General features: G+C 40.2%; 1 protein-coding gene across 1 annotated transcript in view; it reads right to left on the bottom strand.

The window, feature by feature from the left end:
- The window catches only part of CPPED1 (calcineurin like phosphoesterase domain containing 1), a 49,102-nt gene extending 29,903 nt beyond the window's left edge, over positions 1-19,199 (bottom strand). The window contains exons 1-2 of the mRNA XM_061993331.1: positions 19,025-19,199; positions 7,607-7,825 (exon numbers count right to left, since the gene is read on the bottom strand). Of these exons, the coding sequence (XP_061849315.1) occupies positions 7,607-7,825; positions 19,025-19,088 (283 nt within the window). The 5' untranslated portion in view covers positions 19,089-19,199. The remainder of the gene's footprint in view (positions 1-7,606; positions 7,826-19,024) is intronic.
- Between the last annotated feature and the right edge of the window lie 221 nt (positions 19,200-19,420).

Genomic DNA, 19,420 nt, shown 5'->3' with positions numbered 1-19,420 from the left:
TATCAGATGATATAGCACTGAATGACCCAGGTAAGAGGTGTGTACTCTAGAGATTACGTCTTCACTTAACTGAAGGATTAGCACAAGTATTTGGTGTACTTCAAGTGCTGTAATACTCAATTCTAGTGATTTTGATTTCTTCTAATTAACGTATACACACAAATGAATGTAAAACTGCAAGCACAAACATTACCTGCTCACTGATCCATTATCACACTGCTAACAGATCAAGCTTAATCAAATTCTATCAGGTTTTTTCATTATACACATTATTAGACAAGTCTCGTTTCATTTAGTCTCTAAACAGCCACATTTTATTACAGCCAGACCTAAGTAAAGTTTGCAAGAGACTTGCTGTCTTACTTGTTCTTTCACCCATGTAAGCAGAACAATTAATGAAAACTAATTAAACACCTGGTCTAAAGCCTCATCACATAAAGGACTTTGCTGTCTAGAAGTGATGTCTATCAAGTTACTGACAGAGGTACTATCATTGAAAACAATGCAGTTTTCTCCAAAGGAATTCAGCCACATAAAAAGAGCTGCTAGATTCTCAGCTTCACAAGTCAGTGATTCTCCATGGCTTCAGCAGGGTGACCTGCAAACAGCTGCATTCTCTGCTGTTGTAATGATAGGTGTCAAGATGCAGAAGCTGTTCCATGGACACCAATCTGCACTTGAGGCATGGGACGAAGGAGAAAGCACAAAGCTTCATGTTAAATGGAAACAGAAAAGACATGCAAGAAAGAAGGTAGGGCAGTTTCTCCTCAGTGTATGGAAGGAGCTACACTATGGTACAGATAACAGGTTTGTTGAGCCTAGTAACAGGTTTATAAGTCAGGATCAGAGGAAAGGTCAGCCACCAAGAGTAGAGTTTTGCTACAGACCACCCAATATGGGCAAAGCGGATTAAGTCTTCTACAAACAACTTGAAAAATCCTCCAGACCACAGACTCTGGCTCTTATGGGAGACTAACCTCTCTCATGGCTGCTGACACCAATCAAGAAAGGAGTCTGGGGCAACCTGCTGAAACAGATGGGCCAACCAGGGCCTGCTCTCCTAGTCCTGCCACTCGCAAACATAAAAGTACTAGGGGTGTGTTAATGCTGGGCAGCTTGGCTGTAACAGCCACCAAAGTTCAGGATCCTGTGGGGAGTAAGGAAGGCAGTGGCTCTGGGGCCTCAGGACAGCAGACTGGCTTAACTGATATATAGGACCCTGTGGGAGGCAACTCTGAAAGGCAAAACAGAGAGAGAGTTGACATGTCTTCAAAAACAAGCTCCTCCTAACACAAGAATGATCCTTCCTGATACTGGGGGGAGGAGGGAGAGGGAGATGGGAGGGGGAAAAAAAAAGTAAACTGACAAGAGAATGACTTTGCTAAATGAGGAAATCATGCTGAGTACTGATGGAAAAGGGATGTAAAAGGGAGATGGAACCACAGAGACTTGAAAGGAAGAATACTGAAAAAGTACCTGGGCATGCAGGGCTGGTGTTGGAAAAACTGAAGCTCGCTCAGGGCTGAAAGCAGCAAGGGGCATCTGTAGCAATAAAATAATAAACAAAGAAAATATAGTCCCACTACTGAGTGAGGCAGTGACAAGTGACAGGAACTCAGTGCTTCTTTTGCCTGTCTTCACTGTAATGTTCTTCCAGAGTTAAAGGAGCGTAGGAAACATCAGTAGTGGAACAGGATTCTGTCGAATATCTCCTGAAAAATTTCAACCCAAGCAAGTCCATGGGACCTGATGGGATGCATTCAAGACTACTGCTAGACCTGGCTGATGTCACCATGAGGCATCCCTCTAATTATCAAAAGACTGTGGACTGTTGCAGTCTAGATGAGTGGAGAACTAGATGGACAAAAAAAACGGCTCAAAGGGTGGTTGTTAATGGAACAACATAGGAAATTGTCATAAAACAAAGCAGAAGGTTCCAACTTGATAAAAGAAAAAAGCCACTTTTAGAAATATGCAGTAAAACAAATGGATAATCCAACCAACAATATTTTCCACTTGACAGGTTACCCTTTTTGCCATATTAAGCTGTAGTACACTAACTTAATGCACATAAATGTCTTTAGAATGAAGCCTTTCATTATGATAGTGTAAGGTGTAAGTATATCTAGGTGTAAGCATTGAGTTTAGAGAAATTATTTTCAGTAACACAGTTGCCCTATACAGTATTGCTTAAAATTCTTGATTATGTACCACAATATTAGCATTACCAGGAATAGATATTCTATTCTTGATTATGTAATCAAGAAAAACTTCTGAAAATAATATTCAGAGTACAAACTCCTTTTAATCAGCAGATAAATACCAAGATACTGGCACTGATTACTTCGTTGCTCTAATGACATCTGTAATGTATTCCAAGTGCTGTGCCTGATTGCTTCCCAGCTGATCAGGATTCTGTTCAACACTTCTAGCTGCTGGAATTCTGAGATTTCTTGGAGTTCCTTTGCAAAGGGCTTCAACATTGCTTCAGCTAAATGGCTACAATGCATGTTTTAGAACATGTCATCATAAACTTCACATTTAATACCCCATAATATATATATTAAGAGAGTAAGATCTTTCTTTCCTCCTTTTTATTGACAGGCATTGACTATAAAGCAGTATAATACAAAGGACTTGACAGACATTGGCCAATGGATCATAAAATACAGCTGAACTTCAGCTGATCTTTCAGCTGATTACTTTCTTCAACAACCATGCTGCAACAGTAACTGTGAAACTTTCATTAACTCTGATGTTATCTGTTTTAATATAGGTGATACACACAAGTGATTTAAAAGGCAATTTTGAGACATTAAATAAGATACACGTACAAGACATTCATAATTGTTAAATCAATGTTTTGTCTCACGTAATTTATATTTTTTGCCTACTGAAAACAAAAGATTTTTTAATCCTTCATTTTATTGAACTAACTTGATAAGGGAATTGACATAGAGATTTTTCTTGGAGAGACCCCTCAGTGGAGAAGTATGAAATGATTGCAGGGCCATTACACTACAGGAATGTGTTATGTAGGACTAAACTTCCTTAGATAGAAGAGTGAAAATATTTGAATTTCTCCAGCAAGAGAAATATTGCTACTAGTCTTCAATTCTGCAAACATTTATATGTTCAAATTACCTGAGAAGTTATTTGCTACAAAAATTTAGATTCTCTGTTTGCTCTTTTTCATTAACATGATATTGCCAAAAAGTTCTTAAAATTTCAAGTTTTTGTTGTAACAAGTAATGAAAGTGCTCACAAAGATAACAAAAATAATATAGCAGTACAACAAATAATGAAATGGGATTATTTAAAATATTTAAAGAGTTTAATCAGTTGCTGGCAGCTTTTTATCTCACTGTGTCTTCACTTTAAGTTAGAATTGTCTAAATGGGACATGTGAAGAAGTAAGAAATCTCAAGCATGGTATTAGTAGAGAGACTTATGCCATGTGACAGTGGAATATAATGGCTCCTGCTTTTTATCCAAGTCATAACTGGTGCATGAATACACTAGCAGTTCAAACACATAGAATCATAGACTGGAAAGGACTTCTAGAGATCATGTAGTCCAACCTCTCTGCTCAAGCAGGTCCACCTAGATCAGGTCACTCACGAATACGTCCAAGTGGGTTTTGAAAACCTCCAGAGAAGGAGACTCCACACTCTCCCTTGGGCAGCCTGTGCCAGGGCTCCATTACTCTTACAGCAAAGAAGTTTTTCGTTAAGTGGAACTTTGTGTCCCAGTTTATGTCCATTACTCCTAGTTCTATGGCTGGACAATACAGAAAAAAAAGTGTTGCACCATCCTCTTGACATAGACCTTTCAAATACTTCTAAGTATTAATGGGGTTCCCCCCTTAGTCTCCTCTAGGCTGAACAGCCCCAGTTTCTGCAGCCTTTCCTCATAGGAAAGATGTTCCAGTCCCCTGATCATCTTCATGGCCCTGCGCTGGACTCTCTCTAGAAGTTCCCTGATTCTCTTGAGCTGGGGAGCCCAGAACTGAACACAGGACTCCAGATGTGGCTTCACCAGGACAGAGTAGAGGGGTAGCAGAACCGTCCTTGACCTGCTGGTCACACTCTTCTTGATGCATCCCAGGATGCCGTTGTTCTTGGCCACAAAAGCACATTGCTGGCTCATGTTTAGTTTATTAGGATTCTCAGGTCTCTGCAGAGCTGCTCTTCAGCAGCTCAATCCCCAGCCTGTACTGGTGCATGGGGTTGTTCCTTCCCAGATGCAGGACTCTACACTTGTCCTTGTTGAACCTCATGAGGCTCCTCTCTGCCCAACTCTCCAGCCGGTCAAGATCCTGCTGAATGGCAGCACAGCCTCTGGGGAATCAGCCAGTCCTCCCAGTTTGGTGTCATCAGTGAACTTGCTGAGGGTACACTCTGTCCCCTCATCCAGGTCGTTGATGAAGATGCTGAACACGACTGGCCCCAGAACTGACCCCTGTAGAACCCCACTGGCTACAGGCCTCCAACCTGACTCAGCTTGATTGATCACCACCCTCTGGGCTGTGTCATTCAGCCAGCTCTCGATCCACCTCACTGTCCACTTGTCCAAGCCACACTGCCTGAGCTTTTCCATGAGGATGTTATGGGAGACAGTGACAAAAGCCTTGCTGAAGTCAAGGTAGATGACATCTACCGCCCTCCCCTCATCTAGCCAGCTAGTTACTTTCTCATAGAAGGCTATCAGGTTGGTCAAGCAGGATTTCCCCTTGGTAAATCCCTGTTGAGTACTCCTGATAACCATCTCCTTCATGTGTATTGAGGTGGCATCCAGGATGAGTTGTCCCCTCACCTTTCCAGGGGTGAAGGCAAGGCTGCCCTGTCTGTAGTTTCCCAGCTCCTCCCACACCCATGTAAGAGAAGAAATTTAAGCATTTCTCCACAAGAAGGAAGTAATCTCAGTCCCTAGAGTTTAGCATGGAATGTGGCAGAAAAGGTGAGAACGTGTCTTGAGAAAGTGCAGGGCTTCCAAGTTTTCCAAAAATTTGCGCTGAGAGGTATGTGAAAAGTTTTCATTTCTAACATTGGAGGATTTCTATTTTGATGAAAGAACACACAGCAAATAAGTTCTTACAAGGCCAACATCTTGTCTTCTTAAAGCAAATGTCTTGCAATGTCTCATCTAGTAATAGCTATGAACAAGCCACACCAATGAATTTGTCAGTAAGTATCCTTTAACTCTTTCTGTGCTTTGAAGGTATTTCTATTCCAGAAGGTAAGCGAGAGGCAAAGATAGGAAAAAATCCTTTGAAAAAACTATTATTTCCAAGGTACACATTCATACAGTTTAAACTAAAGTGTTTTGGTTTTTTTTTTAAAAAAAAAAAATCTTTTCAACACACACATTTAGATTTATCTTCTATGAAGTATATTTCTGACTCTGCATTTATGTCTCCTTGTTGTACCACGTGTCCCTGCCCTTCTGGGCCACTAGTCAAAGTGTGTTAATCTACAGGTATCTGCACCTGCAGAGTGATTTACTTTTTATCCCTCTCATCAGAAAGACAAATGTTTAACTGTAAAATTGTTTATATATATGGCATTAAATTGTACTTATATGTTTACCAACTCACTGCACAGCAAGCCATTTGTATGGCTTTTGTACAAGCCTCTACAAGGGCAGTAATGAAACAAGTATTTGTTCCAGTTGAATATTCTAAAATGCTTTATAGTAGTCCATTTCCTTAACTACTTTATATAACTACAAGATAACGCAGGCTTGCAAAGTATTAACATAATTTCAATCAACAAGAGCTTATTATATGAATTAAAATACAGTGGCTCAAGTGAGGTAATCATAGAATTGCAGAATGATTTAGGCTAGAAAAGACCATTAAGATCATTGAGCAATGAACTGCTCTTTCTTGCAGTTTCTTGGAAATTGCACTAGGCAGCTTCCAATACTTATATAATGCACAGCACATACATCACACAACATAAATGATCTCAGCAGTGCAAAAGATTCAGTTTCTTTTGTGTCTTTGTTAGCAAAGTGAATACATGACAAAGTTTCGCAAAACTCTGACGTGGATTTAGTGCGTTGAAGAAGTCCAAGACATATACTGGTAATTGAGACAATGACTACAGAGATCCATTACCAGAAAAAAACCCTGCAGCTGCCACACACACACTCCTGATTAATTGTTTCTAGCCATTCAGAAATTTGTATTGTTTTATAAGTCTTAAAGAAATATCCAGGTAAAATTAAATTAACTTAGCTTGCTACATTATTTAAATCTGTGAGTGAAAGACTCTTTCCAGCGGGATGTAGAATGCCTATTATTTGTCCTGAATTTTCTTGCTCTTACAAGAGATACTGAAGATAATATATTTGGAACACTTACACAAATTAAGAAGTCCTAATGAAAATACTTATTAAAACTCTGATATAGGAAGGCCAGATGATTCTTAGGAATAGGTTATTATTACTCTTTTATGATTCTAGGTTAAATATGCACTTCCAAAATGAAAAGCAAGAATGTAAACCAATAAAACAGCATAATGGCAGACTTTATATTATGGTCAAACTACTGAGGTGTTACACAGTAGACAGGATCAAGCTTGTATCTGTTGCTTTTTATTTTTTCCCTGCTCTATCACTAAAATCATGTTCTGATCAAAAGAAACTCTGTAGCTTATAAATAATATCAATCAAACCGACTTTTCAATTTGACAGCCAAGGTTTTAAAATCCACTTTGTGGGACACTGAAGGAAGTAGTGAAAGATCTCCAACACTCTCAAAATTTTTCTGAACAAACAAGAGCTTGGAAGCTGCAAGTGGAACACAAAGCAGATCAGACAGGACACTGTATTTGCAAGCTCATTTTATGGACTGTTGTGCTGTCAAATACATAGCTATGGCACTAAACTTAGATCTGTTTTTCAGACCACTTGTCAACTGGTAACATCACTTTTTTTTCCCACTTCCAAGAAAAGTATTTATTTTTTATGAAGTTGAAAGTAATACCAGTCTGTTTTAAAGTTATAGCTGTCAAACTTTGCAACTCACCTTTCTTGACTGCCTGTTATTCCTAATGGTTGTGCTCAGAAACACTGATCTCAAATTCCCACAGCAACACTATGCTAAAACTTGAATTTGCTCGTTTTTAACATTTTAGGAATTTAAATACTGAAGCAGTTGCATTTATTAAGCATTAAAAAAACCAGACAATTCTCTGAGCTTCATCCACTTCGGGTACTCAAAAAGTCACAGCTATTTTTTGTTCTTTTCTTAACATGGCTTTTCCTCAAAGGTTAGAGTCTCCATTTGTCTTCTCAAAGCAATTTGTTTAGAAGAAAGAATTTTAATGTGTACGCTTTTGTTTCAAAGAAAATTTCCTCGGGCCCACCAAAAATAAAGCAACTAACAAAAGTATATCCCTAAAATGAATAATACATGTAGTCAGATGAAGAAATCACATCTCAAGAATCATCCACAAAGCACACTTTTTTTCCCCAAACACCAAAACAGTAGCATATAAAATATTGAGAAGCCAAGGAAATTAAGTTAGCTTTGTTGCTAATCTGAAATATAAAGAAAATAGAATCACAATGCCCATTCTACACTTTTAAATTGCTTTACCTGGCATTCCATGGATCAGGTCTCCACACAACACAAAGAACTTGGGTTTAGGGTTTAGTTTGTTGATGGCCTTGACTGCTTGCTCTGCTAATTTTATTTCTTCTCCCCATTCATCATCTCCATTCTCAGTGTCTCCAACTGTCCAAGCTTTCATCAGTCCAAACTGAGGATCTGCTCCTTGGATGAAGTAGAAAGGCCCCTTCCATTGGTACTCATCATCTTAGAATTAAACAGGAGAGAAAAAAAATTAAGCTCTAGAGAAACTTATAAGGAGAATGGAAGTTTCCACGCATCATTAAATTGATTGCTCTTCACCTAAGTAAGCTGAGGCTCCTTTAATGAAAGTACAGAATTCTGTAGTCATTCATATAGGACTAATACAAAGGCAGAAGTACAAAATTTCCCTCTAATGGGTAGTCGCAATAAATGAAAGTATATTAATCTAATTATACCACATGGTAATTACAGACTGATTAGAGAAAAAAAGTATGTGAGGAATTCAGTAAATAGTGCTGGAATTACAAGACTACAACATAGCACAAGTGTATAACATTAGATTTCAGTTGATTCTTTTAAGTCTCCAATTATTGCTTCTTTAATTAAGAAGTTAAAACATACACAACACACTTCACACTTGATGGTTCCAGGAGACTTGTTCATAAATTATTAAGGGGTAAAATGCATTTTGTTCTTATACTTTTACATAGAAGTTGGATGTAGCCCATTTTTTGGAGTTGGAACTGAAGCTATTCAACAGGGCCAAGGTCAGCAAATAAAAGCTAGCAACATCAGAATTAGGAGCAACAACGAAAATCCTAATTTAAAATGGTCACAATAGGTCCTGAGACCTATGATAAAAAGGTGAAAACTTGGAAAAAAATGGTCATTGGTAAAGTCAGTGCAGATGGAGGCTACAACAGAATTTGTACTGCTACAATTTTCTTGTATACTCATTTTTCTCAGGCTATAATAACAAGTACCAAAAAAGAAGTTTGATATGTAAAACTACACGCACATTAAGAAAAAAAAATAACACTGGTCAAATAAAGCAACAGTTGGCTACAAATGAAAAACAAGATTGGGTATCTTGTGTCCTAGATTCATGTCTCAAGTTGGAATTAAAGTACAAACACAAATATACTGTGGTTTCTCCAGCTAAGTGCATTTAATTGCAACCTGAACATTTCCATTTTGATGACTGCATTTGGTTGAATACATTTTAGTGTTATTGGGGTTTATTTTAAACAGTATTTCACCTGTTAAACTCACTGACTACATCAATCTATAGGTGAATCTAAAAAAATCAGATACACCAAATGATTTCAAAGGAAAATATAATCCACAAATTTATTTCTATATTATGTCAGCCTGCTCTGAAATACAGTCTTGAGGCAAAACTAATCTTCCAATGACAGTACACAAGCAAGTACCATGCACACTGCATTGATTTACTTTTCGTTTTCTTTCAAGTGATCTAGAACTGCAGCTTCTTACTTTGCAAGAAGGGAGGTATGTTTCTTTCAAGGAAGGTTAGAAACCAGAGTTCAGGAATCATCTCTTGCACCATGGACATAGATAGGATGGGGTGAAGGAGAAGTAATGTGGGCAAGTCCCAGAAACTGCTTGTAATTATCATCTGTTGCTATGGCATCAGATCATTTTGCCAAATGCAAGCCTCTACATTTTAGTTAAAGTAACATTTAATTTCCAAACAAAAGTATTTATAATCTGTTAACACTATGTGTTAATTTATACTAGCATTCTCTTGTTCTGAACAATAATCACATATTTTATAGCCAGAAACTTTTAGCCATTCATTAGGCTTTAATTCTGAAATTAAATTAACTTTTCCAATTACGTAACTTCTGCAGAGGAGTTAAATGATCCATGTATCCATGAATTTGAAATAGAAGACTCATGGAAGCAGCTCAATGACACAAAGTAATTTAGGTTTTTATTTCATATCTTGCATGGAAAAATGTAATTGCTATAAAAACCAGCTTACATGCTGCATCAAAGGCATCATTTGTACAGTAAAATAAACTTGACAGTTTTTGTAAGTGGAAAGTTATAGAAAAGAAATCAGTTAAAGAAGTTTGTATGAGAAATCCACTATGACCTAGAGAAAATATAACTAACAAAAAATAAAGTCTGAAATGGGAATTTGTTTTAGAGGAGCGACACAATCCTCAAACTCAAATCTTTGAATAACAAGGCAGGATTTTTAACACCTGTGCCCTTGACAGTAACTCTGTAGACAGTATTGATAACTAGTGCTGTGCAAAATCTACTTGTTTTGTATCAACTCATCTGAAGCCAGTAAGTTTCACCATAGTAGTCTAAGTAAAATATAGAGACATTTACCCATTTATTTTTACAGGAACTACTTAGAAAAGACAGCTGGTCTTTGTTTCAAAAGAGACTGTGTTGCAGTTACAGACAAACTGTGCTTCCCTTTCCAGAGCCCCAGGGATGGGTCTGGTGGCCAAAGGCAGCTGGAGCTCCTGCAGCAGGCCAGGTAGCTGTCAGGCAGGCTGGCTGGCATAGGCAGCAGGACTGGATCAGGTCCCAGGTAACCAGGAGCTTCATCTATAATGCTTGAACAGAGAGAAGTCTGGCAAGAAGACAATGCACTGCCAAGGAGCATGCAGAGCTGATGCAAAGCAGGTTGCAAAGCCAGACTAGGGGCTATTCTAATATACGCTTCATATATATGGGTGTTTTTTTGCCCCTGCCTTATATTCATGCCAATACAGTAGCTCTCTAGGTTTTAAGTACCTGAATGTTTCCAAGACTGTACACAGATGCTCTGGTTTGAGTGGGTGAGTGATGGTCATGTGAGGCAGAGAGAGAGACACTGCTAAGATGAATTTCAAAAGAGAAGTTCAGTACATAGACAGAATCAAGAAGTGGTAGAAGAAAGGAGAAACAGAAGATGCAGGGGTGGAGGTGAAGAAGAGTGGGGAGAAAAGGAAAGAGATAGAAGGTGAAAAAGAGAAAGGAACTGAAAATGACGCAGAGGTACATGCTATATTCTCCTGGAGGAAAGAAAAAGACAAAATGAAGAAAGCAAAGCAGGGACAACAGAAAAGATCCGTGAATCAGAGCTACATAGAAAACATTTACTTAAAATATTTGCTTAATTAACTGGTCTTAGTCAAATAATTCAGTCAACAGCTATTTTGGGGGTATTTGATAACTTACCAAATAGTTACAAAAAATAACAGGTTGAATAAATATTTTCTACCTTTGTCTTGTTATTTAATCACTTCAACTAGGAACTCTTATTTAAAAGCAAGTAAGCCTAGTACTTAAACCAAACTCCATTAGCTTGTTACTTATCAAGTTAAACTTACTGATTTAGTTTAAGTGCTTACTGATTTAGTTCCCCACAAAACAATAAAATACATGGTAAGGAAATAATATGTGGACACTCAATTTAAACTAACAATCTAAGTTTTTGCTTATCAGGAATGTGTTTCAATTACTATAAAGTACTATAAATAAAAGCAGGATATCATGAAGAGGGCTGTATTGGTATAATACTACTAGTGCAAACTTGCACCTGTACCAAAAAGCCTGCTCTGATATTAGCTCATCCAGGAAATAACTCTTAACTACCCTCACTGATGTGCCTGCAGAGGAGTTTATGCAAGTTTTCCCTTATCTGTCCAAGGCATAACATCAGTCCAAGCACAGTTTAGAGTTGCAACTAGTGCAATTTGGCTAATTTTGCTTAAAATGCACACCTGCTCTTATAACAGACCAATATGATGAGAGGGTAGCAATGAGAAATAGTATGTAAAAACATCTTCCATAGATGGCTCTAGAAGTCTTTTGTGTAACATATGATTTATCAGTGGCTTGTGTTCAGATAATTATCAACAAAACCTCTGTATGATACTTCTGTCCCTCGGCAGCTGCATGTTAGCATCCTCAAGCAGAACACGTACAGTAGGCTGTGCAAATGAACCTTGCCCGCTTAAGTGCTAAGTCAGACACCATAAAAGATTACTTGAACCATTTCTTTTTTGGACTTTGCACTGAATCACAAGGAGAATGCTCAGACAAATCATTCTGTTGCTATGCTAGGGGAATGCCAAAGTCTGGCAGAGGGTTAGTAACAAACAGTATTGGGCACAAGTGGTGGGAGGGGGAACAGCTGCTTTTGCAGTGATCATCTAGTCATGATCCAGGTCCTAGATGTTACTCCATAAGGTTTAAATGAAACGGCGTGTACAGTTGCTATCTTTGCTTCAAATGTAGCAAGCAAGGACTTTATGGAAAGGACAAAGGCTTCCTTCTTGCTGGGAGTTTCAATTTTCAAGCCTTTAGATGAGCTATGTAGCAGTATTAGACAAAGTGCATGCTAGGTAAAGCAGAAGAAGATAAGGATTCAATTGATAAGTATTTTTTTTCCTGCCTTTTCCTTTGCATAGCAAAACTGAGCAGAGCTGAGAAGGCCTGCAAATTGGCTTTTCATCCCTGTGCGCAGAGGTTGTTTGCAGCTGTCAGAATTCACCACAACAATAGAAAATGCAAATGCCAGACAAGCAAAGGGATGTGTCAGATAACTGATACATATATGATTCCCATTTCTGAAAGACGTATAATGTCTGTGGAGCTGCTCTTAGACATTGAGCCACAAAAAAACTCCTATTCCAAGTCTGTTTAGTTCCCAGGCCTCCTTAAGAGCTGTACAGCTGATTGCCACGGATGTCCAACTTCAGAACATGTTGTTATGCCTCAGTTTCAATAACTTCCCACTCTTTTTCTGCTCTCATGGATGCCAAAGTACAGAGAGAAGATCAATGCAATGCATTTTTAGTAGCATAGCCTGAAAAATGGTGCCAGCTTCTAATTTTATCTAAGCATTAATTCTGTGAAGGGCCAAAGCAGTCAGCATCAATTCCCAAGAGAAAACCTCAGCCGTGCATTGTTATCACTCACAAAAAGACACTTCATAGAATCAGGTGGGATTTAAGCCAAATCTCACCATTTCTAGAGGACAACAGCTACTATCTTGTCATGCCTTTATTTCTTCTCTTTTTGCTTTTCCTAATTTCTCCTCCCTTTTCTTCTTCCTCGCCAAGGATCACAAACACATATACACAAAGATTGCTCACATAAACCACAGCAAACTGGCCTCTGACAGTCAGGTAGTACAGGTGGGATTTCCAGTATTTCCTTGGTGGGATTTCTTTTAAAAGTACAATGGTTTTCTTCTTCCTCTACACTCTACAGCATTTAATGGAAACAAATTAGTAATGAAAAGTTACTCCTGTCCATAGTTTCTCTATGGACACTACTGTATCAGAGAAGAATGGACATGGATACACACACCTAGTGTTTTCTCAGTATACTCTGGGCAGTAATAAATAAATAAAAATACCCTCATTCTCATCTTGGCTTTGACAGGGGAATAAATTTAACTTCTTTGAAAGATCACCAAATTGCAGAAACAGGTATGTGGCTCCCTGCCCTGAGTTATCTCTGCATACAAACTGTGCCTGTGATTCTTTTTTTAGGTAAAATTGGAAAAGAAGCATTGGTTTTATAAAGAAGCTATAAGCAGGAAGGAAACTAGACTATTTTAACTGAAGGCAGTGCTTACACATCATAAACAACACAGAAGGCAGAAATATTTTCCTTGCCATTGTTTTGCAGTTTACCTTTAAAGGAATTTGTTTTCATTCCTCTTGAAAAACAATAATGGACTTGCAATAAATTCTTAGTAATTCCTTATTTAATATTAAAACATTATCAACAAATATGGCTCCAAAGACACCATTGTTACGGTCTGTATCTCTAAATACAAGAGATTTCAATGTCATTGAATTTGCATTCATTGCAGCTATATTTTCCACATGTACCTGAGAGATATGACTGTCCAGGGTTCTGATGAATGACCAAGGCAACCTCTTTTGGAAGGCACAATTTTATGAACCAGGCTAAAAAACCCTTCAAAATAGGTATTAAAACATGTCTGGGGCTTTTTTTGAGAGAAAATAAAACCTTTTTGAAGAGTAATTACTGCACAAATGACATACAGTGAGCCTAAACTAAAGAGATGTAGTTGGTAAAAACTCTAACTGACAGAATACAGTTTCTCAAATAAGTTTGGCAGTGTTACTATTTTTAAAAAGTATACTTTTAAACTTCTTAGATAACTACCAAGGTAAGAAATGCCCCCTCAGACACAGTTTATTTGGACTGAGGGCTACAGAATGCTAAATTCTAGTCATGCCTTTATGCCCACCCCTAAATTTAACATGTAAACTCATTACAGAAACTTTACAGCCCAAGACTGTAGGTGTGAAGGGGGGTGGCTTGCATAATGACAAGGTGAAGTCACAGAAAGTTGCTCAAAACCCACGTAAAAATTTGCCTAATTCATATGAGAGATGGAGACAGTATTGGGAATGGAATATGCTAGCTGGGAAGCACTTCTGATCAGTGCTCAAAAATATTACTGTTGAAGAGCTCTGGAACAGTAATTGTAATGTGCCAAGATTCAGCACTCATGTGACAGCAAGAAAAAATAAGAAATCAACTGTGGTTGTATTTAATTTCAAAGGAAGGCGAATTATATGTAATTATGATGCTTTTATAAAGTGCAAAAATCCTTGAAGGCAGCACGGAAACCATTCAAAAACACTATCCCAAAGGCTCAGACCATATGCACAGCATTTACTAAGAACTTCAGAAAGACCAAAAAAGAATCCAGACTGACTTAACAACTTAAAAAACAGCCATAAGGACACTAGTAAGAGCAGGAAACCATCCCTTCAAAAGGCTAAAGCATCCAAATAAAGAAAATAGTAAAGACTTTATACACTGGAAGGTTAGATACAAAAGTTCAAAAACAAACTAAAGGTGAAGAACAACTGTAAATAGGACAAATCTGAAAACTATTAAAGCCTTTTTTAGAGGAATTAGGAGCAGGTAATCTGACAGACACTTGTTAAGGCTAACATGTTCCAGCCATGCAAGATGCACTCACAGATAAAGGCAGAGCAGACAAACAATGGAATTTTTTTGCATCCACGCTTATTATGAAGGAACTTGTGAAGATCTAATGCCAGAATTCTTTCTTTCAGACAATGCATCAGATCTGTTTCAAAGTATCAGTAGATAATTCAACAACTAGACATGAAGTTCATGAGGTTCAACAAGGACAAATGCAGAGTCCTGCATCTGGGAAGGAACAACCCCATGCACCAGTACAGGCTGGGGGTCGAGCTGCTGAAGAGCAGCTCTGCAGAGAGAGACCTGGGAGTCCTGATTGATAATAAGCTAAATATGAGCCAGCAATGTGCCCTCGTGGCCAAGAAAGCCAATGGCATCCTGGGATGCATCAAGAAGAGTGTGGCCAGCAGGTCGAGTGAGGTTCATCTCCCTCTCTACTCTGCCCTGGTGAGGCCTCATCTGGAGTCCTGTGTCCAGTTCTGGTCTCCTCAGCTCAAGAGGGACAGGGAAGTGCTGGAGAGAGTCCAGCACAGGGCCACCAAGATGATCAGGGGAATGGAACATCTTTCATATGAGGAAAGGCTACGGGAACTGGGGCTGTTTAGTCTGGAGAAGAGGAGATTGAGGGGTGATCTTATTAACATTTATAAATGTCTAAAGGGTGGGTGTCAGGAGGTTGGGACATCCCTTTTTTCTATAGTAGCTAGCAACAGGACAAGGGGTAATGGGATGAAGCTGGAACACAAAAAGTTCCACTTAAACATAGGAAAAAACTGTTTCACTGTGAGGGTGAGGGAGCCCTGGCACAGGCTGCCCAGAGGGGTTGTGGAGTCTCCTTCCTTGGAGGTGTTAAAGACCCACCTGGACATGTTCCTATGTGACCTGATCTAGGTGACCCTACTTCTGCAGGGGGGTTGGACTAGATGATCTCTAAAAGTCCCTTCCAACCCCTACCATTTTATAATTCTATGAACAACAACAAACCATTCAGATTAGGTGTCATCCACAGAAGATCTCAAAAGGAAAAAAACGTTCACCCCTGGAGAGTTACCTCTTGCTTAAAATTGCCTTTGTACCACATGAGCAGGAAGATGGTCAGTATCACACCTACACTTATAAAGGGTTTCCTGAGCAATCTGGTAACCACTGAATGCAAAGCTGGAATCTGCGTGGACAAGTTAACTTAAAGTATAAAAAAGACAATAACTACTGCAGTTCCTGATTCTTCAGAGAGAGTAACGGACAGCTTTTACATGGCCAAGGAAAATCCACTCAATACTGACAGTTACTCACCAAAGCCTCCTAAAGAAGCCAAGCTGTCTTGAAATGATCCTTACAGGCCCCTTCCAATTTGAGATAGTCTGTGATTCTATGAATGTCCTCATATGCATTAAAAACTGGCACAAAAGAAAAAATAAAGAAATGGACAAGACACATCTATCCTCCCTGAATCTCTACTGGGACCTATCCAGTTCAGCAGATGCAAAGCAACAGGTAACAGTGACTAAAGAGCAAGGAAGAAATATTTGCTACAAACAAAGCAGTATGAGAATAAGGCACGAAGAACTAGGGAGAGACTTCATTGTGCAGTGACTGTTCAAGAAAGCAGATGAACTGCAGCGCAGAACAGTGCAGGATAAGGAACGTGGGAAAAAGACCGCTAACTTTGTATAAACAATGATAGTTCCAGCACGTGCAACAAAGAAGGCATGACTGAGGAACATAAAAATCACATGTGGAACAGACCCTGAGTCTGCAATGCTGCTTATCCACCTCTTCCAGATAAAGGTTTTGGAACCATTGACTAAAACTAGCAGAACACAGGTTCAAAGCAGAGACACCTGTCAACCAGTTAAGACCACATTACTATCACTTGTTTAGTTACTTGAAAAAAAGTGTTCCCTCTATGTAGTGGTTTTGCCTGTGCCAGGTTTTAGTAGTGGGGGGCTACAGGGGTGGCTTCTTTAAACAAAGAGCTGCCAGAAGCTTCCCCTGTAGCTGACAGGGCTAATGCCAGTCAATTCTAAGATGGACCCACCACTGACCAAGGCCTGGCCACAGAGTGACTGAGGTAATGTCTCTGTGAATAATGTATTTGAGAAGGGAAAGAAGCTGCTGGGCAGCTGCTGAACTGCAGCAGCAAGAGGAAGAATGTGAAAACATTTCTGCAGACACCAAGGTCAGTGGAGAAAGAGGGGGAGGATGTGCTCAAGCCTGGGAAGAAAGACACCTCTGCGACCTGTGGTGAAGAGCATGGTGAGGCAGCTGTCCTGCAGTCCATGGCTGACCATGGGGGAACAGAGATCCACTTGCAGCCTGTGGAGGACCCCAGACCAGGGTCTGTCTGGCACTCAGACAGGGCCAAACAGTCACAACCTACTTTCACAGAAATTCTTTGCATAATATACCATTCACATACCTGGGACAAAAATCAAGCCAACAAACAAAATCCAACTCAAAAAACCACATGACTTTTTGGGAGAAGCATTGAAGACAGAATTTACCCAAATATATGGTCCTGTTTCTTCAACTAAGTAGTAGCCATCTGAATCATAAATTCACATGCATGGAAAAGAGAGAGAATTTATTAAAACAATAAAGCCAAAGCATAAACAGGTCTCTTGCCAGCCAAGTAATCTATTTATGCACTGTTTGCTACTATGCTCTGTTGATTACATGGGTAATTTACATCTCTAACCTTGAGCTTCTCACTCATATATGTCACCTATCAAGAACAGATTAGAGCAGGTTACAGGTATTAACTGCCACATTATGTGAAAGCAGACTGAGCAAATTACTATTAGGGGATAAGGTGTAGAGGAGTGATTTTGCAGAAAGGGTATTAAGAAAAAAAAGGAAATTAAGATCTCAATGGTGAAGCTGTATGCCGAGCCATAGCAGTGGTAGTAAAAGTTTTGTGTAGCTACCTGTTTAAGAGAAGTGAAACCTAAAGACTGATGAAATACAACACTGATAACTAGTTTTCATCTTAAACCGCAAGAAACTTTGCTTCAATTTTATCAGCCCTTAGTTCTATTTTTTTTTCCCCGATCAATTAGTTATTACAAGCTTGAGTTGAACTTCAGACTCTTAGGAAAGAGCTAAGTAAATTATTGATGAAAAACATCGTACCCAAAGATGTTAGCTGGACTATGATTGCCTAAAAAGGTCCTGAATGAGACTAATAACCAGTTGGTAAGAAAGTCTTAATATTTAAAGAGTATCAAACAAGGGCACTTCAGGAGGAAAAAATCCACACCTGTAAAATAGATATGCAAGTCACTTTTCTTTCTTCCACAATTAAGGCAATTTTCAAGTACTTGGATAAAGCTTTTATTCAGAAATTTTTACAGTGCTGCTGAAGACTCCCTTTGTTACAATCACTATACAGTTGATATCACTAGATGGCTTGTCTGCCATCTGTCCCCTCAACAAATGCTAGGTATTCTGCTCCAAATCAACCACACCATCTGCAATAAGTTGCCAGAACAATTGTATACATATACTTCATGTATTCAGAGTTTTCTTTATTTGGCAACAAGTACAGGCAAATATTTCCAATGAAGCCCAAGAGATTACCACAGGACTGTTGGGACTGAGTAGCCTTGCCCATCCCACCAGAGCAATTTGTAATTTATAAACAAACAATGAAACAAAATACCTTCCATAGTGCTAGTTACACACCTGGAAAAATCCAGGCACACTGTAGAACCTCCATCCTTGCGAGAAATTTTATAAAGAGGTGTGGTACACAGAGATGTTCAACATACTCCTCTGATGGCCCGGCCACAAGACAAAAAACAGCAGTAAGCAGGTGGCTTCTGTCTCTGGCTTGGCCTCATCACCTTCTTCACCTGGGAGGAAGTGTGTCTCCTACGGAGCTCATTTATATTTAGGCATTAACAGAGCTGTCTCTGCACAGCATGGAAGCTGCGGAGGAACTAGCTACTGACCTGCACCCTGACAGAGGCTGAAGCACATGGAAGAAACTGAGACCTTGGTACTACGCATCCTATGGTACGCCAGCCTTTCACTCAAGTAACATAAAGTGTTTATAACTTGGTAGATCACCCCTATGGATACAAACACATGACTGCACAGCGCTGGCACCGTCAGTTTCACGAGCTACAGAGATCTGGTTTAGCAGCACCGACAAGCACTTCAAAACGAATTTGGTGCAAACCAACGACACTCGGTAACAAGCTGGGGCGCCTGGCGCTCGCTCCGGCACAGCCTCCACCGCCCGGCAGCAGCACACCCAGACGGCCCCAGGCCCTGTCCCAGCCGCTCCGAGCCGCCCCCCGTTCCCGCTGCCGCCGGGTACGGGCCCGGGCCTCCCCTCCCCACGCCCCGCCCGCACCCCCCGGCTGCGCGGCGGGGAAGAGAGCCCGCCGGAAGCCGCAGCCCTGTGCCGAGGTTCCGCTCGGCGCAGCCCTTCGGGGCGCGTACCTTGGCGGAAGGCGGTCAGAGTCCTGCCCTGGGCCCTCAGAAATGCGTCCCCTTCCGCCGCCATACCTCGCGGCCGCTGCCGTCAACCGCCGCCTGGCCCCGGGCCGGCGAGGGGGCGGAACCGCCGGGGGCGGTGCCTGGGCGCGGGCGGAGAAGCCGCGGCTGCGGTGCCGGGAGAGGTCGGCCTCAGAAAGGCAGTTGGCAGGGAGTGTGGTCGGGTTTCTGCGGGCGGGGAGGCTCCCCTGAGCGAGGGGCGGGGGCAAAGCCCCGTAGGAGACCGTGCTGCTGTGTGGCTCGGTTCGAGGTCGACTGGGCCGGGCCTGGGTGTCTACGGGAACGGAACGTGCCCCAGAGATGCTCTGGATGTTATATGAATACGAATAAAAAAGTAATGGA

The sequence above is a fragment of the Colius striatus genome, chromosome 3 (genome assembly GCF_028858725.1).
Source record: "Colius striatus isolate bColStr4 chromosome 3, bColStr4.1.hap1, whole genome shotgun sequence".
NCBI classification, from domain to species: Eukaryota; Metazoa; Chordata; class Aves; order Coliiformes; family Coliidae; genus Colius; species Colius striatus.
Note: the sequence above shows the minus strand (reverse complement) of the source record. Positions and strands in the feature narration are given on the sequence as shown.